Here is a 24,970-nt window from a genome sequence, read left to right on the forward strand (position 1 = left end):
CTCTTCCTAGTCTTCCATTACAAGCACACAGCCCAACTTTCATCACTTCCAAACAGATTTTTTTGTGTGGCTCTTTAAGTTTTAATTGTCCCTTCTCTCTCCTACATCCTCAGCCTCCTGTTTCAGTTGTGTTCCAGATTTAGCCTTGAAAACATATAAAAGGAGCAAAAACAAGCCAAAATCCCCCATTTCATTTCTCCTCCATACACAAGAAGATAAGAAAGAAAGAAAGGAAAAAAAAAAAAGGAAAAAAAGACACCCCCCCCCCCCTCCCCCCCCAATCTAGACTATCTTCTTCTTTACTCCCTCAACTACTGTAAGAGAGAGGAGTGAGAGAAGAGAGAGAAAAAAGAATGGCAGTTTGTACAGTCTACACAACCCAATCTCTAAACTCCACCTTCTCCTCAACAAGCCACACACCAATCAAAACCCAGTTTGGCTTCCACCAGAAGCAGCACCAACTGGTTTTCTACAGCAATGGCAAGAAGCAAGGGAGCAGCAGCAGTAAAAGAGACGGTCAAAGCAGTGTCGCCAACCGCTATCTGATAACCTGCTCTGCGGGTGACCAACAGACAGTGGTGATTGGTCTGGCCGCAGACTCAGGGTGTGGGAAGAGCACGTTCATGAGGAGGCTGACAAGTGTGTTTGGAGGGGCAGCAGAGCCACCAAAGGGCGGTAACCCAGACTCGAACACACTCATCAGTGACACAACCACTGTCATATGCTTAGATGACTACCACTCATTGGACAGAACAGGGAGGAAGGAGAAGGGGGTCACAGCACTGGACCCAAAAGCCAACGATTTTGACCTTATGTATGAACAAGTCAAGGCTCTTAAAACTGGTGTGGCTGTTGATAAGCCAATTTACAATCATGTTACTGGCCTTCTTGACCCTCCTGAGCTCATTAAACCCCCTAAAATCCTTGTCATTGAAGGCTTGCACCCCATGTGAGTTTTTCATTCCTATCTCTAAGAATTTTCTATCAAGTAATTAAGAGTGAGAAGATTTTAATCCAAATAATTGGGTACAGTGTACAAATTTAATTCTGAAAAAGGAAAAGAGCACAAAAACAGTGCAAACTTAATCATGTTTTGAGGTGGATGGCAATATTCAATAGAAGCAAAAGATTTATATGCTCTCCATTAGTAATTTGAATTTTATTATAGTTTACCAGGTTAGGATTTTAACTACACATTGAGGTATTAGAAGTTTAATGGTTATCTATATCTTTTCTTTTTTGGGTCTATAGCATGAAATATTAATGGTTTTCTGTGCTTGTGTATTTGGTGTATTCTAAGAATCAAAGAAAATGTTACAGCAAAGAAAGATTAACTAACAATTTTAAATTTTATAATGATGCTTTATGAAACAAATATGTAGTCATAAAAGTCACTTGATTAAATAAATTAAAAAAAAGACATGTGCCCTGTTAAATTACTCATTAACCAGTATGTGCAGGCTTAAGGAGCAGGGTATAATTGGGAAGCTAAACTTAATTTTTCTGTTTGACTAATGCCTGACTGAGCACTTCCCTTTTCCCTAAATAGGTATGATTCGAGAGTAAGAGACCTTTTGGACTTCAGTATCTACTTGGACATCAGCAACGAAGTTAAATTTGCATGGAAAATTCAGGTTCCAAATTGTCTAATCAATGTTCTATTTTCTAAAACAAAATTTTAGAACATGTTTGCATGAACTAGTTTTAAGAACAGGTGAAGTTGGTAAACATTGGTTTCACCGTGCAGAAATATCATTATTTTTTACAAATCATCTAATCATATATTTTTTTTACAATTCCTTTTGTAAACAATTTCTCAAACGAGTCAAAACTTTTATTTCAGAAGGCATAAAAAAAAAAAAAAGTTTTTAAACTGGACCCTAAAATACATTTCCCCCCATTTTTTCCTACGATCTAACTGCTTCAAACACCATTACAGAGGGACATGGCTGAGAGAGGACACAGTCTCGAAAGCATCAAAGCGAGTATCGAAGCCCGAAAACCCGACTTCGACGCCTACATCGGTAAAGAAAGAAAGTTCTTTTGATGTCCAAGAAAGCAGGGGTTTTCAGAAAACTAATGTGTGATATATGAATTTGCAGACCCACAGAAGCAATATGCAGATGCAGTGATAGAAGTGTTGCCAACACAGCTGATTCCAAATGATAATGAAGGAAAAGTTTTGCGAGTAAGGCTGATAATGAAGGAAGGGGTGGAGTTTTTCAACCCAGTTTATTTGTTTGATGAAGGCTCTACCATTTCATGGATTCCCTGTGGAAGGAAGCTCACTTGCTCTTACCCTGGCATCAAATTCTCCTATGGCCCTGAAACTTACTATGGCCATGAGGTAATTACTTTACTTACTACCACTCTATCAATCAAATTTTATCAAACTAATTCATAATTTGTTAAATGGTCTGGTGACGTTTTTAGTGTTTGGATTCTTGAGAATTAGGATGTGGTCCACGATGTTTTATGTTTCTTGTTTTCTTAAAAATGGGATACAAAATTTGAAAACAATAGGTTTATCAAAACTATACTTTCAAAATGTTAAATAAAATTACCATGGACCACGTAATGACCTTTTTACTTATTTTTTTTTTAAATCATACTTTGCTTAGGTATAGCTTTTGGAATTTAATTCCAGGAACCAAGCTTAACTAATGTCACATGTCTACTTTCCTTTTCGAAATTATGTTAAGATTTGAAGATAAAAATATTTAAAATAAAATAACTATCCAATGAAGCCAATATTCATTATTTTTGGCTCTTAAATCAACTTCCATTTTCTCAAAAGAAAACACAAATATTACCAACGATCCCCCAAAAAAAAAAAAAAAAAGGAAGAGAACTTACAGTTGAATCCTTCGCCGCGTCGTACACCAAGTGTTTGATCTTTTGTCTCAATGGCGATTTCAGGTATCCGTGCTGGAGATGGACGGCCAATTCGACAGACTCGACGAACTCATCTACGTCGAAAGCCATCTCAGCAACCTGTCGACCAAATTCTATGGCGAAGTGACTCAACAGATGCTGAAGCACTCGGACTTCCCTGGCAGCAACAATGGCACAGGCTTCTTCCAAACCATAGTCGGATTGAAGATCAGAGAACTGTACGAGCAGATTTCCGCCAGCAAGGCCAAAGCGCCGGTTCAGGCAGCGAAAGCCTGAAGCCGCGCATCGCTTTCCGACGCCGGGACGGCGAGGCGTTGAGAGATTTTCTCAGTCGCCGATGTCTAGAATGGATTTAGCTTTGTGTTTTTACAGTGAATCGCTCTCTGCGATGTGTTGTCCTGATTCTCTGATCAGTGGAAATTTGTGATCTAAAAAAATCGAAAGCATAAATGAAATGCAAATTCAAAGTTTTTGCAGAGATTCGAACATTATTTTGATTCATTGTTTTTTCGTTCTCCTCCCCGCCTCGACTCATTATGGACTACTTCGGCGGATATTTTTCATGTGTATGTTAATGTTACTGTGTTCATTTAATTATTTCAAATAAAACCATTAAATATATTTTCTGGTTAAATTAGAAATTCAATTAGTGATTTGAAAATTTCGATTTCGTCCTTATATTTTAGACTCAATTTCCACTTATTTCCAATAATTTCAAGAATTTTAATTCAGTTCTGACAATTTGATCAAACATAACATGTTTTTTTAATATATTTTATTTAGATAACAAATTATCATTTTTTTATTTATCTCCTGTATTAACCAATAACAAAATAACATTTTATTTGAAGTAAAAAAAAAGTAACATTTTATTTATTTAAACTCATTTGTATTCTTGAACATGTCAAAACACCTTCTTATAAAAAAAAAAAAAAAACTTTGTGGATTCAAATGCCTGCTTCACACATTACTTATGAAAACCTAATTTGTATTAAACCATCTGTATCAGAGTTTAAGATTATAAATAGGTAAAAGAAGTTGAGGACCATACATAAAATTTGACTAAAAAAAAATTAAATCATATGAATAAATTCAAATTAAATTATATGAATAAATTCAAATTAAATTAAATCATAAAGGTTAAGATAGTAATCCAACCATACTCAAAAAAAAAAAAAGGTAAACAAGATAGTAATCCAACCAACTTTATTTTTAATTTTTATATTTAAAAAAATTTAACCGATTTTTACCAATAAAGTTTTAGGCTGTTCATTTAAAGAATACGTTAAGATATCCTTTCATAAAAAAGGAAACAAAACAAGTCAAAATTAAAATGTACAATTTTTCTTAAAAATTAGTTTATTTAGTCTAAAAACCTGCCTATACTTAAAAAGATACTTTCAATATTAAATATAAAACTCACCTTGAACTCCACTAGATTTGCATTTTTCCTTTTTTCTATTTAATTTTTTGGACCATTTTCTGTAAAATGATGACAGTTACAGTACTATCATCACATTACAGTCCGACTAAAATTTCACTATGCCCATAATTTCCATCCCAAAACTAAATACAAACATGCTTTCAAATTTTACCCTTTTTTTTTTTTGATATGGTAGAGAAGGCCTTCGGAATTTCCAAGTGAGGAAGAACTGCAGAAAAAAGAAAAATTAAAATAATTTTATTCAAACAAGAAACATGAAAAAATAAATTACTAGAAGACCAGCATGTGCTTCCCTGTACAAACTTCATGCTCTCCTGATTTTCTATTTACCAGACTGCACAAGTGAGTAGTTACAGTGAGAGCAAGAGGGACTGGTTTTGTATCAGCCAGCAATGGCAATCAAGCTTTTCCTTATTGCTGGAAGTGAGCAAATCAACGAGCCAAAAATTCCGTTCAAAGCGTAGGCAATGGCACAGAACGGGAGAGCCTCGGGTTCCTTGGCCGATAATGCTGCTGTTCCGAGCCCGTGTGCACTGAAACATGACAATGGGAGGCATTTCTTATTTCTCATTTTCGTCTGGATTAGTAAATGATTTTCCTCTAACATGAAACTGAAAAAAAACCTCCAAGGTTATCGTATTAATTGTTGTATAATCAAACACATCTCTTTGCGTAAATAACCCAATATTAGTTCACAAGCAATAACACGTTGACCATCCAATATAGGGACAAGTCGAAGAACACCGATGTACAAAAGATTACATCGTAGTGAGCTATAATGAACGAGCCACCAACCAATTTTTGGTTTGTATAATGGTACCATATAATTGCATGCTATATATTACATGACATGGATTTTACTCCCTATGCATGAAAACCAACGAGCTACTATTGATTAAATGGCTATCTATATATTACATACCTTGAAGCAGTTGCAATACCCCGAGCAATAGGATCCCGAAACTTCAGATTATCAAGTGTTGCTTGGACAAAATTTGCCCCAACAAGACCAGTTACAACGACCACGGCAGCTGTGACAGATGGATTGGTACCTACAACCAGGAAAGAACTAGAATGTCAGGAAGTTATATTATACTATGAACGAGCTAGTTTAATATCATACGAAAGGAACTGCTTCAGATAACAAGAGCATAGAAACATATTGCAGCCAACCATTTTGCTAACTATCGTTCATAAATCAAAATGTCTATATATACACAATTGTAAATGGACCTAAAACTACAAGACTATTGTAATTGTATGGTCGTAGTACCTTCAAAAAAGGTCACAATGCTAAGTGCCAAAGCCACAGTTATACATCTGGGAAGAATTGAGACAGTCAAGTTTGGTTCTAATCCGGTCAAACGTCCAAGAAGAGCAGTCGAGTACAATGAGAATATAGTTGAGATAATGACGGATGTAAAAATCTCAGCTGCATGCCTCTTAACGAGCTGCAAAATGCAAGACGAGATTTCAAAGAGAGACATTATTATAATAACAAGGTCACAGGTTGGTTTGTTAGGTCGCATGTATAAAGGAAGAAAATATAATTTTGGAGTGTTTGTTCCTACATCTGAAGCTTCTTCATCCTTAGTTTTACTATTTCCAAATGAGAAAAGGAAACTTGAGTCTATAGTAATAATACTTTTGGAACTTAATGTGGATGTTCCTCTATATGTAACAGCCATGATAATATTGCCACTAGCAGCCAGATACAAAGTTTAATACTCAACTTCATTTAAAAGTTTTAGGCTTTCTAAGAATCAAAACATATTAAGCACCAAAAGGAAACTCAGCTCATTAAAAGTGATAAATAAGAAAAAGAAATTACCTTTCTCTGTTTGAACATTGAGAAAGCAAAGGAGAGGATGACAGATCCCAAAAATCCCATTAAAATATCACCAGCTCCAGGGTTAGATGATACTTTTGTCAAATATGAAGCTGGAATTTTATAGAGGATTAATATGCAATACAACCAGGCATATGAATGGAACGTAAACCAAATAGTTAAGTCGTAATGTGCTACTAATTGTGCAGCCAGATATTGATTACATATTCTACTATCTTTCTGGTTTTTTTTCTTGTAACGAAGAAGAGATGAAAGCATGAGGTGATCTCGGCGTAGACTATACCTAGAATTGGATCAAGCCCAGAGTGGGAAAGATATCCAAAAGCAAGTGCAGCGAGATCTGCAGAGACTGCACAGCAGATGATTGGGTGGAAAACCGTCTTCACGCTCCCTGGTAAACTGGAAATCATATATCAGAAAACTATAAGATGCACATTATAAGAATAACTTTAATTAACTGAATTCCCCAGAAGAAACAAAAAGGTATTTATCCATTTCAGCTTTCTAAAATCGAGGATAGTATAACTTTACTTAGATCCAACAATGTAGCCTAACACGGTCGACGCAAGTAGGAATGGAAGGAATGTTCGAGCACTCGTGCCAAGTGCTGTTGGATAAAATAAAGCAGCAACAAATGACACTAGGAAAATTCCAGTCCAACTCCACATTTCAATTGAAGAAAATGGAGATGGTTTTTTCATAGGCTCAGCATCAGTCATTTCAGTTTTTACAATATTTCTAACGGTTATAGCCGTGTATCCTGCAACACACAGAGTAGCCAGCCAACCTACAACTGCAAAGAACCAACCAATAGAAGAGGGTAAGCCATTAAACTGAACTCAGCATCAGTCATCTCAATTCAATTTTTACAAATGCATCCATTTGATTATCTTTTGTGATAGAAATCACGAAACATTAAGTAAATAGAAGTAACCAAACCACCCCAAAAGCATATATAAGGCTCCTTTAGAATTGATCTAAGATGCAATAGCAATAGATGGCAAAATTATGTACCTATTATGAAGCAAATTTTGATCCCGGATGCTGCAGGGATGTCCTTCACAGACAGAGGTAGAATGACCAAGGATGGAACATAGAACAGAGGCAGCCACCTCTGAATAAACAAGAGTGCCGGCTCGAAGAAGTTCATTACGCCAGTTACAGCCGAAGGAACAGTGGAATCAAGAAGCAACAAAATAGAAAAGATACAGAACATTCCAAACAACGCACTGGGGAACTTAATCGCAGCAGCCACAAAAGCCGTTTTCAAGAGTTTGTCAGTCGCAAGAATAATCCCTAGAGAAACAACCAGATGAAGTACCGCAAACACCTGCAAACAAAAGAAGAAACAAGTCACAACCAGATTACACAACAGGAATCGTAATCCGCAACAAAGAACAACAAAAAAAAAAAAAAGCAATCCATCTTCCATTGCTCACACTTTGAGAGATTGAGGAAGAAGTGCGGGCACCATCCGAGGCGGCAGATTTGAGTAGAACTTCTCTGGGAGAAGATTCCGTTGCCGAAGAATCCATTCGCAAGAATCTCCAACTAGGGACAGGGAGTGGGAGGAGAGGTCGTTTGGGAGAGTGGGATTTGTGAGTGGGTCGAGAACCGTTGAAAGCAATGGAGGATTTTCTGGAATGGAAGGGACGAAACTGCGACCATGGATTTGAACGGGATTGTGGAGGGAATGTAGGATGATTGAAATTGGAGAGAGAGAGAGGGTAAAATGAAGAAGAATGGGGAGTGGCGGTGGGCGTCGCCATGGGAGTGCGTGGCACAGAGGCTGAGCAGCTGCTGAACATTTTTTCTGAGGAATTTTGCTCTGACACGTATCAGTGGAGAGGCGAGAGGGACAGCTTAAATTACCAAATCACATCTCTGTTGATAACGTTCTATTTCTTGCTTTTTCTTTTTCTTTTTCTTTTTCGTTTTAATTTTCTTTCTTTTTAATTCAAAATATAAATGGTTTTTTTTAACTAAAAAAAAAAGAAATGGTATTGGTGATGGTTTATTTATTTTTTCTAACAGTTTAAATTAAAGGAATAAAAATTAGAAGTTTTGGATGGAAATTAAATTTTTTTATATTATATTAACTTCTTAAAAGCCTAAATATATCTTAATCTTAAAAGCTAAATTAGACAGTTGAAAAACATCTTTTCTTTTAAATTTTGGCTAAACTAAAAAGTTCTGTGTTGCTTTTTTTTTCTTTTTAATCTCAACTTTAAAAAGGAACCATCATTTTGAATTTGTTGGATAATAATTGTCGTAAACTTTATGATTTTTTATATGTTTCCAACATGGTTACAAATACATAATAATTTTTAAATTAATTTATAAGCTACAATTTATAAAACATAAACCAAAATAATTATCATATCAGAGTATAAAATTTCAAAAGAACTATTCAAGTCTCTATAGTTTAAAAAATAAATATTTGTAGTCTATCGCTATTTATCACATGATACTCATCCACCTAATATTTATTTTGAATAATGTATATCTCCAATACATGATTGCATTTATTCTGAAAGCCCGTCCATTAGTTGAAACCAAAACTAATAAAAGACCCAATTAATTAACTTATTTGAAGTCAAGTACTAAATAGACATTTTAAAAATTTAAAGTCCAAAATAAAATTAATCCAAAGTTATATGATAAAGAAGATAGACACTTTAAATATTCAAATACTTTCTAAATCAATAAAAATCATAAGCTACCTGTTACCGTAGTTTTGGAGATAAAAAATACAAATAAATAAAAGAAAAGGCTAGGTGAATTCTTGAGCTTTTTTTTTTTTTTTTTTTGAGTTCAACTGAACAATAAAATTGGTAATCTGGAATCATAGCAAATACCATCATTACAAAATTTATTATAACCACCAGAACTAATCACTACAACTACAACTTATCATCTCTACAGAAGGAACAAAGAGAGTAAAAAAAAAAAAAAAAAAAAGAACAAATGAGATCTCAAAGTTTGGAGGGTAGTTGCTTCCTCAGTTCCCTCCGAAGTACTTTCCCAGCAGCAGACTTCGGTAGCGCTTCTGTAAAAACCACTTTTCTGATCTTCTTATATGGTGCAACCTGTGAGCCAAAAATGACACCAGCCTGAAGTTCTTGTAAGTTCTCACAAGACACGGTAAAACTTTACATTCTAATTTTTTATACGTATCAATTACGAGAAGATATATTAGATCTTAAAATATTTTAAGTGAAATAATGATCCTTCCTTTGAGATTATTTGTGGCATACTTACACTACAGCTAGAACTAACATATTTTTACCGATGATTCGATACAAAATTCTAGTAGAAAAAATCGTCAGCATAGGCAAAACAGTTTACTGTCGACACAAAGATCATCTCTGCCGATGCAATATAAAGTTCAGCTATTTTTTACATTGTAACTGCTAAAAATGGCAAACCTGTTGAGCAACAAAATCTATAACATCTTTCTGTGAGAGCCTGCTTCCGGGCCTCTTGACGATAAATGCCACTGGAATCTCCCCACATTCTTCATCAACTTCCCTGAAGAGACCAAAGAAAGTGAAACACATCATGACCTCAGACGATGCCATAGCAGCATGTGAAGCCCCGCAATGGGTCTAAGAATATGATCTGAAAAACTGATAACTTGGTTGATTATCAACCTTGTGGAGATAACTGATTTCTCATTTGCTGTAAAAAGTAAATATGAGGCTTATTCCTTCATCGATAAATGTATATATTAAACAACTAAGAAGATTCCTTGATTAAAATGACAGAATTGATTAAGCAGCTCAAATATGTGTACTCTCTAGCTAAAAAGTATGCTTAGAAGAATAGAATATTGACACCAAAACTTGATTCAGGAATGGATTCGGAGCTCGTACTTACGCTGTCACTGCAACTTCAAGAACTTCTGGATGTGCAATCAACACAGCTTCTAAATCAGCGGGAGGAATCTACAGAACAACAGATAAGCAAATTGCACCACTACGGAAGTTGATTCAAACGTTAACACAGAAAAGCCACAAGGGGGGTTTTTTATTTTAAAGAATAAAAACTTATTGTAATACTATATTCTTTTATAAACTTATTTTAGAAATATAACGGTTTCTATTAGCTGGCATTGGCTGGGGAGTCAATGCTAGCTAGCGGGAGTGCGGTACTAAAGATTGCAAAAGCTAAAAACTAAGATCCCATTTAATAACACGTGTTTTTATTTTTTAATTTTTATGGTTCATGCTTATTTCTTCGCGATTGTTTTGGTATGTTTTTCATATTTTTTAAAAAGACATTTGAATTCTTAGTCAAATTTAAAAAAAAAAATGTTTAAGAACTTATATTTTTCTAGAATGGAAAGAATAGAATAGTTATGAACAGGACCTAATGTATTCACTCGACTCATAGGAAAAAACATGAAAGTGTGAATCATGGTTGAGTACCTGAAAGCCTTTATATTTTATAATCTCCTTTAAGCGATCAATAACATACAAGTATCCATCTTGGTCAAAGTAAACGACGTCTCCAGTATGTAGCCAAGCTTCATGGTCTATTGTGGACATCGTTGCCTCTGTATTATTCAAGTACCCTGAAAAGGCAAAACTAGACCTCCGTATATCAGAAAAAATTCGTAAATCTAATTGTAGTAAGCAATATATATCTTTGAAGTAATGGTGGGGGTAGATAACAAGAAGCTATTGCAAAGAAAGTTATGGTCGCAGATAACTATGAAAACAAATATTCTCGTCCATTCTCAGTAGTTGAGGCAGAGAGGTGTGGACTCTAGAATTATGAAAATGGCATAGAAAAAGGCAGAAGAGTGATGAAATTCACTAGCATGAGCGCAATGCTTCAAGTACAGCAAAGACATTATGACCTGTTTCATAACCACTTTATTTTACAATCCGTAAAGACAAGCAAATTTTGAAAACTAACACAAGAGCTTTCAAAATTTTATTTTTATTTTTGAAAATTGACTGAGAATTCAAACATACTTTGAAAAAATATAGTAACATGCCAAAGAAATTACGAAAAAGCAAGATAATTTTCAAAAACAGAAAATTAAAAACAAAATAGTTATCAAATGAGACCTAAAAATCTCAGATAAGATCTTTCAAACCTTTCATCAAACTAGGTCCCCGCAGCAAAAGTTGGCCGTGTCTACCAGGAGGCAAGAAAGATCCATTAATGCAATCAACTACTTTAGCTTCCATGTTTGGTGCCAAAAGTCCCACTGAGGAATAATTTTGAGCCTTTTTGGTATTAAAGCCACGAGTTGCTACAGCTGCGGACTCAGTCATGCCATATCCCTAACAAAAGAAAGGACACCGAAATTGAGCCTGTTTGAACCAACAACATGGCATTCCTACCCTACAACCTTACCACACCCATAAGAAGGACAACATTGAAAGACTCAAGAATTCAACCAAAAGTCCATCTCAGATATTGCTTTTTATGCTTTAGTTTTATTAATTGGAAATGTCAAATAGTAGTCTGATGTTGGAGTCAATACCTGAATGAAGTCGACATGAGGGAGAGCCTGCACAAATTCCTCTATGGCCTTCTTGCTCGAAGAAGCAGCCCCACAAGAAACTTGTTTCAAACTCTGAAATCTTCGTCCACAAATTTCCTTTGCAGTCCTAGTTAGAGCTGTCAATATTGGTGGAACAACTGGAAAATGGGTAACATTATATTTATCAATGGCCTTGACTGCCTCTTTGATATCAAATTTGCTCATTACAACAATAGAAGACCCCAGTGACAGTAATCCCATCACATAAAGTGCGAGACCATATATATGAAACATTGGTACAACAGCTAAATACACATTCTCTGTACTCAAATATTCATACTGTGAAGCTTCAAACCGCACAAAAAGCTCGATCGTAGCTATAAGATTTCTGTGTGTCAGTATCACCCCTTTGCTCACTCCGGTAGTCCCTGATGAATATAGTATAGCAGCTGTATCTTGCTGTTTAATCTCTGGCTTTTTATTGAAATCAAAACCACCTGAAATAAGCTCATAAAAGGAAGAAAATCCTATAGACCTGGAATTTAAATTCACATTTTCTGGTACCCCAATGGCATGAATTCCCAACGCTTCAAAATCCTCAACCTTCTGAGGTATTGCAAAAGCCAGACGCACATTGCAATCACTGCTTCGTTTCTTGATTTCTGAGAAACTGCTCTGAGGAAACATGGTCGTAACAACTGCTCCCAAATACAGAACACCCAGAAGGATAATGGGATACAAAATGGAATTTGGTAGCAGAATCAGAACCACGTCTCCTTGTGAAATACCCAACTTGTCGAGCCCACAAGCCATGGACTTGACAAGAGGATACAATTCTCTGTAAGATATTGAATGTCCAGTTGAGGAATCAATTAAAGCTGAAACCCCATTATGTTGGAATGAGAAGATGAAAGAGACGACATCAAGAAATGGGTCGGAGGGCAAATCTATGGAGGGATAATGGCTACGGCAGATTCCTGAGTCTGGTGAATACCAGTCAGGATACTCAGAGTGAGGAATTTTTTGCATCCCCGCAGTCTGATTTTCTGAAGTATCACAATTTAAGTGATTGTTTAGGGAAGCTGATGCTATTGTCATAAACTGAATAAAAAAATATACAAGACCAAATCAAACAAGATCCAGGCACGACATAAAATTTGAACTAGAAGAAAACTATTCTGTTATGTATCAGTTCAGAGCTCAGTAGCATACTTGGTGCCGCAATGAAGTTGCAATGCAATGACGTCCTCTAAATTCTACAACTTAGAAGGATGGTAATTTGGAAAATGTTTTCGAGCCGCCACTATGTAAGGTGTGACTTGTCCTAAAGATCTACCATGTAAAGAAAGGTGTTAGTACCAAAATACCCATATAAAAATTGTTGCCAAAATGTTATTTCATATAACTAATTGTTTGCCGAAAAATATAGAATAAAAAAAAAGTCATCTTTTTAAGTTTAAACAATTATTCCAATGCAATATTCAACCCATAAAAAAAAAATCTCTTATTAAAAATGTTTCATTTTTTTAACCCAGCACGTGGAGTAGAGATTTAAACTCACGATCTTTTAATTGGAGATAGATTTCATAACCAGTTGAACAACGTTTAGATTGACAAATAAAATGTGGGGTAGTCTCATCTTAAATTCAAGAATGAAGCAATAATAAGATAAATTGAATAAAGCAATCACCTATATTAAAATTATTTTGAGAAAAGTTCAATGCCCAACAACTTGACATTTTTCACTTTTCTCAAATACGTTGTAAATTTTCCTTAAAAAAAAAAGGAGTATTTGCATGCCTTACCTAGGAACAAAATATGCACAATGCTGAAAGAAAAACTATTTGTATATAGAAAATACAAAAATTCTAATATTTTGATGATAACAAATATACATTTTATTAACAAAAATTACTTTTTTCAGAAATTTTGTTTCTTTTTTCAAAAAGTTTTGGAAGGAGGAGTTCAAAAAATAAATATCTCTATTACCAATATATGAAGAGTTTCATACATCTCTCTAAAATCGACATTGCATAGACTATATTATTCGATTCCTACATTTTGATTTAGAGAAACTTCTAACGATCTTGGTTATATGAAAATTTATTTGGCTATTTTAAGACTTCTGAAATATTATTTATTATTTACAAAAGAAAGGGACGTCAACTTTTAATTCAATCACAATAAAATTAGTTCTCTTAACTTTTTTTTTTTATTACACAACGTGGTTTGATACTCTAATTAAATTATTATAAATAGTTAATTTTAATGTTTTTTTTATAAAGTTTATTTTAATTATACATTAATTGATTTCATTAAATATTTCACAAGTTCTTCTTTATATTTTATAAATTTAATAATTAATAAATTGTAAAATTCATATCATGATAGTGTTATGAGACAGTTTAAGGGGGAAAAATTACTTTTAATACTAACAATATTTCTAAATATTATACTGCCCATCTATTTAAATGAAGATTTTTTTTTATCATAATACAAAAATATTATAAATTACATTTTTTTAATAAATAACAATAAAAAGTTAAATTTCTCAAAAAAAAAAAGAAATTTAAGTTTTTTAAAAAATGAAAATTTCAACTTTGAAATACGTTATAAATAAGGTTATAATAGATTTTTAGACAAATTCACGTATAACATGAACGATACTTTATCCCAAAAGGGAAAAAAAGAACAATATAATATTTTAAAAAGCACTGTGTTGTTCTTTTAGGTGTTAGTAGAAACATTTATTCAATTAACTACTAAAAAATTATTAAATAACAAAAAATTTTAAAATGTGTAAAAGCTGATATCAATTATATGATAATTTATTACAAATTTCAAATAAAATTTTAAACCTTACTTTATTATTTTAATTTATCTTTAACTTTTATAAGGTTATTTATGCCGCTATCAATTCATATTATAGTTTCTCTTATTCAAAATAATAAATTAAGAAATAAAGAATATATGATTTATTTTTGTCATTACTTAAAGAAGTACTCTAATTTTATCATGCAAAATTTAATAAAATAATAATTTAAACTAGTTGTATCGAGTTAAAGAGGAGAGAATTTTAGGGTGCGTTTGGTTGGTAATCAGAAAACACAAATTTGAAAATAAGGGATTCAATAAAAACTAGGGTTGAATTCTTTGTTTTTAGTGTTTTTGTTTGGTAGCAGATTTGGTAATTGAATCTCAATTTAAATTTAAAAAATTGTAGTTGCAAACTAAATTTTAGTTTAATCTAAACTTATATTAATTAATTTATTAACATTTTTTTAATTTTGTATAATTGTTATTTTACCCTGAAAAAGAAAGGTCATAAAATTACTTTAGAGATAGCATGTGCTTGATATTTTTCCCTTTTTGTTTTTTGTTTGTATAAAACAAAGGCTGTTCTTCTTTCTTTATAGGAAAATAAACGGGTGAATATTACCCTGAAAAAGAAAGTAAAAAAGGTGAGTCACGTTTTAAGCTAGTTATAAATAAATAAATGGATAAAAATAAACACTTCACCCAATAAAAACAAGAAGTGATAAATAAGTGGACCTAGGTGTTAAAAAAAAAAAGACAGACAATCCAAAAAACCCGAGTAACCCCACCCAACTTTCATATTATTTGAGTTCGGATTGAAAACTAATGAGCATATATTTACTATTTACGTCCTAGAAGCTGTGAGTTCGATTATCCTGGATACAGAATAATTAGATTGTAAATTCAGAGTTGAATTTACATGTGTAATAGATCTGAAAATTTTAAGTTTCATCTTCCCAAATTGTGTCTAATTTCTAAATTTCTAGAACTAATTATTTCAATTTCGTTTTCATGGATGTTTGATTTCTAAATTGAAACTATGTATATCAAACAGGCGAAAGTGAGCGGCGGCTTAAGATTAAATTCAGTCAGGAACCAAAACAGAATTTCCAGCAAAATCCAGAAATAAAACACCGAACATTTAGAAGCATAAAAGATGGAAAGGCAAAAAAAAAAAAAAAACGCGAAAGTTCATAAAGAAGAATTAAAATTCAAGGCTAAATAGAAAGAAATACCGGATTTAGCACCGGTCTTGTTGCACCGCTGGTTCGCGATCAGGACTGGAGCTCTTATCCTCCACCATTTCATCCCTCATTTTCCAGAAGCGATTTAACTGACGCAATAATAGAAGGCAAAATTGCAGGAAGCGGAAGGACGAAGCAAGAAATTAGTGTAACAGTCGAAAAATCTCACAATCGACCTCCGGAAGTTGGAAAACTCGCGATCATCGGCGGAATAAAAACAATGGAGTCGGAGAAATTGATTCCGGTTGAGGTCGCCGCCGGTTTATTGGCTAGGTTTATTGGCGGCATGCGAGTAGCGGGAATCAGGGATTCGAATAACGGAATTAGCTCTTTCTCTGTTGTAAGATTGTTTTTATAGGCGGAAAATTCGGGTTCAACAAAATGGGCTCCGCTCCGCTTCAAATTTTTTCCGTCTCTGGAATCAATTTTATTCAATTACCCAATTTGCCCTCCGGATTTAGTAGGTAATAAATAATGTTTAAAATTTAAATCCTATTGAAGTTTTTTTTCTCTCTCTCTAAATTTTCATTTTAATTTTTTAATGTTTAAACTTAAAAATAAATTTTCATTTTAATTTTTTAATGTTTAAACTTAAAAGTTATATTTTAACTTTTTTATGCCTAATCTTTCGATTCTAAACATTTATTCGGTGAGAGAGGGATTTTTTTAAACATATAATTTTCTTAAAGTAAGACAAATTTGGAGGGGCATGCGGTGTGGAAAAAGAAAAAGAGAGGTGGAATACTATTAACTTTGAGTATGTACTTTTAAAAAAAAAAAAAAAAAACTTTAAGTATGTATTTTAACGTGCTCCCTTTTATATTAAATATAGAGATAATGTCTTAGTAGAACTATTTTAAAAATTTATTTACACAAATGTCTAAATTTTTCTAATTCAGGATTTTATTTTGATTCCGATTTTACCCTTATTTATTGCATTTACATCTATTATAGTTATTTGTTTTTTTTAAATATAAAAGATTTAATTCCATAAATTATTATCATAATCTTGTGGGTGTCATACTAATTTTTAAGACAATTCAAAACCTTAACTCATTTTCTCTTAATTCACTTCCACATTGTGCTCAATCTTCAAAGACAATTCAAAATGACAGAAACATCTTTTGAAGTCTCAATAAACATATATTAGCATATTCAGAAAAATATATTCAAAATCACAGTATATATCTACTTATATATCCGTATATATTCATTCAAAATCACTATAGTATATATCCGCATATATACAAGTTTAGTTATAAGATATATCTTAATCAAATAATTATACTATATATCCTCACATATACAATATTTCACACCAAATCAGAAATTGAAAACATCTGAATGCAAACCTTTCAATATGGAGATGAACTGTTCTGGGAGACTGAGAAAAGTGGAGGCAGTCGGAGATGAAGGCAAGCAAACGTCGGTCGGAGACGAAGACAAGCAGAAACGTCTGGAGAATAAGAACCGACGGAAATCTCTTTTCGAAGGCGGTCGGAGATGAAATGCTCTTGCGACAAAGAAAAGCGGAGCCAGCCGGAGAGGAAGGCAGACGGTCGGAGAAGAGGATTGGTTTAATTTGAAGAAAGAAAAATTCGTCTGGTACTAATTTGCGAATTGATTGTGTGATTTTGCCCTCTATTCTTAATGTTAAAATTACATTTCAAATTCTTCTTTTTGTGTTTATTTTAAAGTATGCTATGAACAGTTATATAATTTAATTTGGTCTTTATTCATTACCATATATACTATTTGATTAAAATTATTATTTATTAGATGTAGATGGTGTTAATGAAAATTTTTTTTACTAGGCGGATATATATACCTATATAGTTAACACATAAATTATTGTATCAATAAATTGATGATTTTAAAAACTAATAATAACTTAATTTGTTTTTAAAATAAAACATTCATGATAAAACTCACATAGGCGGATATAAAAAAAAAAAAAAATTAAAATACTAGTGTGATCTATGTATTTTCAAACTTTGTTTCATTTTTTATACTTTTAAAATGTTTTTTTTGGTTTATGTACTTTTAACTTCGTTCATTTTAATTTATGTACTTTAAAATTTTGATCTCTGAACTTTTAAAAAGGGACCATTTTGGTTCATTCATTTTATTTTAAGTCTGATTTTATCTATCACAATTTCAACACCACATTACAATCAATATATTTCTTAAAAGGTAAACATTACTTTATACTAAATAGTTTCCGTTATACATAAAATTTGCGTTAAAATGTGGTAAAGAGGGACTAGATCACTTTTTAAAAGTACATGGACCAAAATGAACATTTTCAAAATACAATAATTAAAATAAACTAAAGCTAAAAATACAGATATCAAAATAGTATTTTAATCTTTAAAAAAATTGACTTTGAAAAACAATTATCTATCTTGTAAAATTATGGAGCAACATGAGGCACCACGAGTCACGAACAATGAGAAAATACGAGATTTGAACAAAATATAAAATTAAAATCAAAATTTTGAAAATTGAAAAACACAATTTTAGAATTCAACATAAATTTTCACCAAAATCCACTAAAACTTCCACGCCAAATTATAGGTAGAAAATAGACACATGGGATATTGAGAATTAAACATATGGATAATGAGTCAACTTGACACTGGAAGACACTAAGCAAATAGAAGAAATTGACATATGAGTTAGGGTTATTTAGACATCTCATATCTTGACACGTTGGACATCTAATTTGGATAATGTTCATAATAATTTAAAGATTTGTTATTGACAAAATATTAAAAATCTCATAAAAATAGAAAAAAATACGGTGTAGTATGAAATTTTGAACACTAACTTTTACTTATTTATTTATTTTTTCTTTTGAGAAATTTGAACTTTAATTTTTGTTTACAAGAAGGTGTCATAACCTATTAATCACAGACATGTATCAATTACCACATTGAACTAATTCAAGTTGATTACCTCCTAGTATAAAAGATATTTAAGTTTTATCAATATAATAAGATTTAAACTAATTTATTTTGTATTTCTCAAAAAAAAAACTAATTTATTTTGTTAAGTACAACATTTAAACTTATTTAACTAATTAATGTATTAAACTAAATACATGGATAGAAATGGAAGTTCGCATAAAGAGGAAGCGTACAGAACACACGTGCGGACCAAAGTCAGTTACCATAAAAGATAAAGACAAATAAGGGATGAGTGGGGGTAGATATGTAAATTTGGTGTAGGAAAGGCAAACTTTACAGCTGGCTCGTTTAGAAGCATCCACGCATGCAAGTAAAGATATTTTCAGACCACACGTGTATTTTATCACTGCCGTCGATACCCGAGCAAAAACACACCATAAAGATTATAGAAAACAGAAGCCATGCAAACGTGGACGGAGAATTAAACAGATTTATTTTAGGTATAATTTTAAATATTATAAATTAATCTCCATAGTTTAATTTCAATTTAATTTGTATTTGGCTAACTGTATTAAAGTTTAAGACGGAGTAAGTTGGAGATCATGCAACAGGACATGTAGACCCAACAACTCAATTCGATATAAATCATATAAAATGGTCAACTTAAACTAACAAAAAGAGACTGAACTGAGATCAGAACTCAACATTTGATCTTTCATACCGACACGAGGACTTCTCCTCTAGGCCTGACAATCAATTTGGGAGCCCGTTGGTTGGAGTGGTTGCAACGGCTTTGTCCCATTGTCTATAAAAGAAACATTCTGTCTTTTTTCTTAGGACTGCAATTTTGTTCCTAGAACAACTTACCATAGCTCGCGTCTCTTCTAACTTAGAGTGCAGAGTGTTTGTTCCGTTTTGAAGGGTCGTAACTCGTTTTCGTTCTCACGTGACCAACCTTCAATAACTCGTACAATCGTAAATCAATCGAGTGAAAAATAAAATATAATTTAGAGACTAAATCCAAAACTTTATAATGAGATCAAATTAAAACAAAGTTTAGAGGGAGGGATTAATCAGAATTTTGAAATCATAGAAATTTGAAGATAACGGTGACGCCGTTGATTGAAACAACAATGAATGTGGTTCGTCGTATGCGAGGATAACGTAGGAGCACATGCATTGCATAATAGGTTTTCTTTTAATTAATATTTTGTTTTTATTTTTGGAAAAAACAAAATTGAGTTTGACTGAGTAGCTTTAATTATTTTCATGTCAGGTTAGTTGAGAGCTTTCACATAGTTCTGACAGTTTTTTACTATTTCAGAAAAAAGAAAGACAACGTTTTATTATCTCGCACCGAATAATGAAGATCTCCTCTCACTCAACATTTTTACTAAAAAAAGATGGAAAAAAAGGAAATTGAATTCCACGTCAATATAATTTTAAGAAGAATATTATATCAAGAATATAATGAAAAATTTTAGAATATTAGTTTTGATATATATTTTAGAGGTTAAATTACAATTTTAGTTCTCAAAGCTTTAAGTGGTATATAATAAGTCTTTAAATTAGCCCTATTCAATTTTATTTTTATTGGATCTTTGAAATTAGAATCTCCCAACAAAGGTACGTAAACTCAAAATTTGTTCTATGTCATAATTTATAGAAAAAATACATTGATTTCTTTTTATTTTCATTTAATTTTTACAAATTAATTAAACCACGTAAACAAATTTTAAAGTGGTTAAAACATATATATATATATTTAAATAAAAGATGGTAGGTTCAAACAATGTAATATAATTTTAAAATACGAAACTGACAGATGATTGTATTAGAACTTTGCACACATTTCTCAAAACATTCATATCTATTAATTCTTTGCATACTCGGTCAATCGTGCAATCTCGTCGAAAAGTGCCTTCTTAAATAACTTGTAAGAGTTATATACCAGGAAAAAAAAAGACATGCAATTTTTATAACGTGTTTGAATCACTTTTTTTTTTCTCCTCTTGAATTGATATAGGAATCAAGAAAGCTGACCTCCTACCATTTCGACAACCCCGCAAGAACCTAGTGTTTCAAATAAGAACATAAAATAACACATCTAATGGACGAAGATAATTTTCAATCGAAAGATAGTTTGGGGTTAACTAATCAATATCCATCTGATGACCACCTATAAAAATTTGACAACTTTTTAATTTTTTGATAAGCAGAAAAAAAAAGACTATTTCTTTGTGTCTCTCTCCTACTTCGGCAAAAGATATCGATAAATACCTAAATATTATTCTCTCCAATGGAGAGGCTCGTCCTTTCGAGATTTCAATAGGATTTTGATAGGCCCAAGATTAAGAAGGTATGTTCTAAAAAAGGGGCACTATGGGTATGACATAGTTGGGGAGGGCTATTGGAAAATGGGGGACCACTGTATGAAGGTTGAGGACAATGTGTTTTTTACACCTATTTACATCATGGGTATTGAGGTAAAGGGGCATCTTTTGACATTTTATCTACACTTAAATTGGAGAGGTTCTAGAGCCCTTTGTAGATTAGTAATCTTCCTCTAAATCATAAATAATAGAAGGATGTTCTATCAGATTTTAATTTTTATTTATTGTAAACCTTTTTCTTTTGTAATCTCTTTGCCTTTCATCCTCAATACAAGTTCCATTTCCTATAAAACAACAACAAAAAAAAAATCACCTATTTATAGAGATCATCTTATTTCTCTCTCCTACAAAAAAGAGTAAAAGATGAAACCAGCACCAGAATAGATGGAGCAAACATCTTCCATCAGTACGCTCTAAATGTTTCACTTTTCATTAACAATTGAACTCAGTCATATCTCATGTGGCAGATAAATATTATTCGACACGGTTGGACTAACTCTTGGTACAACGTGACCATTCATAGATCACGTGGTTTTCAATCACAGTCGTTTCTATCATTAACTGCATATAAAACGAATAGTTGTTCTCTATCTTACTTTGTTCTAGGGCTCTGAATTTATAAATCCAAAAGAGAAGCAAGGACTAATAACCCAATGATGTGATTTGGGAGTTCGTCCAATCCAGATACTAGCACAAGAGAGGGATTACCAGTAATCTATCCGCAAAAGTTGAGCTTCTTCATTACCTTGGCATAAGCTAATGGGACAGTGGCAGGTTGTCTCAGTCTACGTTTTGATTTCTTGGACTGCATTGAATTTAAAAAAAAAAAAAAGTTAATTTCAAAGAGTTTGATATAACAATTTTTACAGATGTGCATTTTGTATTGGCTAAATAAGAACATAACAATGCCAACATAAAGTTGAAGCATGAACTGAGGTACCTGAGCATGAAGCATGCATAAAAAATCGAAATGGAACAGAATCAAGGGGCAAATTGCAAGGAGCATCGAACGTACAATGTCTTTAACAGAATCAAGGGTCGAAGAGCAAGGAGCATGGAATGCACAATGTCTTAATATTAATATCTTAGGTAGGTGACTACTAAAACTTGAATCTACATTCACAAGCGTTCTAAAAGTTTTTCATACACATGATTCCTGCCTCCACAAAATGCACAATGTCTTTTATCTTTTTAAAAGTTATATCTAGATACACAAGACTTTTCACGTGAGATATCATAAAGAAAAACCATAGGCAGCCCCATACAGAGAGAAACTGACAAGCAGGGGTATCACTCTGCTTCTTCCATTACTGATACGCAGTGAGCTAGCTAATAATCACTTCTAGGGATGGAGTCAGTGATGGACATATTGTGCTGGATGATAACTTTAGGAATAAAATGAAAACACTCAGTTTGCAAGCTTAAAGGAAGGATCATAGCATGTATTGACATCCAAAGTCTTAACTAAACAGAATAGGTTTATTGGCATCACAGGAAGTTAAGAGTTTAGCCTAAATTAACTTGTGTCATGGACTTCCAATAAATAGAAAAATGCAGTAGCATCACGACTGGGTTCATGGGAGCCAGATGGGAGAAATTTTCACGCTGTATATGACATACAGCTATATAGCTAATATTTGGACGTTACAAGCAGGATATGATTCTAATGCCTTTCTACAAAGAACACCACTTCAAGGAAAGGGAAAGTGAAAGTCCCCTATATGACATCCATGGTGTTCATCCTTCCACTACCAGCTCTTAATTGTGATTGTTGCTCTCTTCTATGAGGTCCTCTTTCATCTCCCTTTGGAGAAGGTTTACAGCAGGTTGCAATTTTTGGCGTTCTGCACAACATTCTATTGGAAAGGAATGGAAGGGCGTTTCGAAATAGGGAAGGATTCTTGGGAGGAAGTTTGGAGATTACTGATATTCATTCAAAAAATTCTCTTCAAATCACCTCACAAATAAAGAAACAAAAATTTCGAAATAAACCACCAATTGAATGTGCGCAACAATTTAAACATCCAAAGCTGGAAACTAAAAAGTTAGTTAAGCTGCATTGATATGAGCAAATATTCTGAAAAGCTATGTACATAATGAAGAATAGGCATAGCCAAAAGGGCAAATATATTTCTTTTGAGAAACCTTTCCGGAAACTTGAAAGAAGTCCCAGGATAAAAGGTTCAATCTTCTAATGCCTATGGCACAAGTCTAAACAAGAAAAGAACTTGGAGACTTTTGTGCATCGTATTCATATGTGAAATACAGAGGCTAATACTTGAAGATTACTAGCAGAAAGAAGCCAAAATTTCTAAAAGTAGCCAGAAATGTGCATCCAATGGTCGTAGCCTAAGAATGGGAGTTGTGGAATGAAAATGGAGAGTAATTTCTCAAAATCGTCTTGGAAAGCTAGTAGAAGATACACTAGATTAAGATGAAGGAAACAATATTCACAAAAGAAGATGCACTGCATTATCAATTAAAGAAGTGCTATAATTTAAACATCCAGGCTGAGAACTAAACTTAGCTTTATGTAATCAACAGGGGCATATATTACAATAATTTAAAGTACGTAACAAAAATAGCCAAAGTTCAGCTAATTTGTTTTCTAAAAACATTTGAAAAAATTTAAAAGTAACACCAGGATCCAAAGACTCAATCATTCTACTTCTGTGGTGCAACTCTAAACAATAAAAGAATGTATAATATACCAGGAAAGCAATTATTCCACGCATACTCAATTCACCTGGCATCGCTCATCTCTGCCCTCCAAATATTTACATTTATACGCTAGTATGATTCTAAACCAAGGAGCACATTTGATAAACAGAAAGACAAACCTTCAAATGTGCATTGTGCCTTTTCCCCTCCTTTCGACGTTTAATGCTCCCATCCTTCATCATCCAGAACCTAGACTTGTAAGAACTGATCGAAAACTTAAAAGTGTTATTTACTCACAAACTTGCAGGACAGAAATTATGAACAGCCAAAAAAGAAAAAAGAAATAGCAAAACCAATTACATGAACATACGAGTAAAATTTCATCTTAGTTTTCTTCAATTTGGAAGTGACTGGCGTCATCGGCTTTCTCCTCTTCCGTCGCTCTCTTGACGAAACATGCCGCACTTGAACAACCTTAATTCATTGTAATGGAACATCGTTTTATAGCAAATGGAGCAAACGGAATCAAAAGAAATAATAATATAGGCTTCACTGAGCCAAATTTTCCTAAATAATTCCTTTCATCAGCTAAAAATCAAGCGGTACCCCTACCTTCCAAGCATTCCTCGCTAATCCAAGATATAACTAGAAATTTCTCAATATACCAAACAAAATCAACGAGAGAATACGAAACTAGACTTACGGAGAGAGGTAGGGGTGAAGACCGAATACACTGGTAAGCCGCGAGCGAAGAGTGCGTCTGTAGAGATGCATTGAAAATGGACCTGGAACTCAAATTATTCGGAGCGAAATGGAGAGGCTGGTACAGTGATGGAGAAGAGTGAAAGATCCTGCGGGTGGAGGAAACGGAATGTACGAGTTGAGATGGTTTCGCCGCCGCAGATCGGAGCTTCGCGCACCACCGGAGCATCGTCGTCGTCGTCGTACTCCAACGGCGGTGGGAAATGGTTGAAAGAGAGAGAGAGACCTACGCTCGCGAAGGTTGGGGATGGCGCCTTCCATTTTTTCCACGAATTGGTAGCCCAAAGTCTTGGCCCAGACCCAAATGAATTGGGCCGACTACACATCTAAGCCCATTATATTGGATCACGAAAGGCCCAGAAAAGGCTGACTCATTATTCTATTTAACTGAAATATCTTGTTTTCTAAAATATTTATGAGCAAAACGGTCGGAACTTCTAAAAAATATGGCAGAAGATGACATATATGAGAGATAAATTTAAAATATTTATATATT

At 33.2% G+C, this 24,970-nt stretch overlaps 4 protein-coding genes across 10 annotated transcripts; 1 reads left to right on the forward strand and 3 right to left on the reverse strand.

Moving 5' to 3' along the window:
• Positions 1-258: 258 nt before the first annotated feature.
• LOC111024444 (phosphoribulokinase, chloroplastic) lies at positions 259-3,541 on the forward strand. Its single transcript, XM_088124865.1, has 5 exons — positions 259-949; positions 1,550-1,634; positions 1,940-2,024; positions 2,103-2,347; positions 2,920-3,541. The coding sequence occupies exons 1-5, from the start codon at positions 354-356 to the stop codon at positions 3,169-3,171; spliced, it is 1,263 nt and encodes a 420-aa protein (XP_087980991.1). The 5' UTR covers positions 259-353; the 3' UTR covers positions 3,172-3,541.
• Positions 3,542-4,314: 773 nt separating this feature from the next.
• LOC111024450 (plastidal glycolate/glycerate translocator 1, chloroplastic) lies at positions 4,315-8,043 on the reverse strand. 2 transcript variants are annotated; one of them, XR_002603335.2, is made up of 9 exons: positions 7,628-8,043; positions 7,203-7,518; positions 6,720-6,981; positions 6,472-6,587; positions 6,171-6,280; positions 5,613-5,790; positions 5,262-5,391; positions 4,670-4,872; positions 4,315-4,547 (listed from the first exon to the last, which is right to left on the reverse strand). XR_002603335.2 is itself a non-coding variant. In XM_022302147.2 (8 exons), the coding sequence occupies exons 1-8, from the start codon at positions 7,994-7,996 to the stop codon at positions 4,722-4,724; spliced, it is 1,632 nt and encodes a 543-aa protein (XP_022157839.2). In that variant the 5' UTR covers positions 7,997-8,043; the 3' UTR covers positions 4,475-4,721. The 2 variants fall into 2 exon arrangements, 1 of the variants encoding a protein (XP_022157839.2); XM_022302147.2 differs by having other exon boundaries at positions 4,475-4,872.
• Positions 8,044-8,962: 919 nt separating this feature from the next.
• On the reverse strand, positions 8,963-16,078 carry LOC111024459 (AMP-dependent synthetase and ligase family protein). Of its 6 annotated transcripts, none has more exons than XM_088124864.1 (8): positions 15,741-16,078; positions 12,901-13,020; positions 11,689-12,734; positions 11,296-11,485; positions 10,619-10,764; positions 10,068-10,135; positions 9,617-9,719; positions 8,963-9,301 (listed from the first exon to the last, which is right to left on the reverse strand). In XM_088124864.1, exons 3-8 carry the CDS (start codon positions 12,715-12,717, stop codon positions 9,164-9,166), a joined length of 1,674 nt encoding a protein of 557 aa, XP_087980990.1. In that variant the 5' UTR covers positions 12,718-12,734; positions 12,901-13,020; positions 15,741-16,078; the 3' UTR covers positions 8,963-9,163. The 6 variants fall into 6 exon arrangements, 5 of the variants coding, with proteins under 5 accessions (XP_087980990.1, XP_087980987.1, XP_087980989.1 ...); XM_088124861.1 differs by having other exon boundaries at positions 11,689-12,789; XM_088124863.1 differs by having other exon boundaries at positions 8,963-9,277; positions 11,689-12,789; positions 15,741-16,077.
• Positions 16,079-21,458: 5,380 nt separating this feature from the next.
• LOC111023059 (Ribosomal protein L35) lies at positions 21,459-24,721 on the reverse strand. Its single transcript, XM_022300398.2, has 4 exons — positions 24,416-24,721; positions 24,083-24,186; positions 23,892-23,976; positions 21,459-21,856 (listed from the first exon to the last, which is right to left on the reverse strand). Exons 1-4 carry the CDS (start codon positions 24,641-24,643, stop codon positions 21,767-21,769), a joined length of 507 nt encoding a protein of 168 aa, XP_022156090.1. The 5' UTR covers positions 24,644-24,721; the 3' UTR covers positions 21,459-21,766.
• Between the last annotated feature and the right edge of the window lie 249 nt (positions 24,722-24,970).

This window comes from Momordica charantia (genome assembly GCF_013281855.1).
Source record: "Momordica charantia cultivar OHB3-1 chromosome 6 unlocalized genomic scaffold, Mcharantia_2.0 BLBB01000006.1, whole genome shotgun sequence".
NCBI classification, from domain to species: Eukaryota; Viridiplantae; Streptophyta; class Magnoliopsida; order Cucurbitales; family Cucurbitaceae; genus Momordica; species Momordica charantia.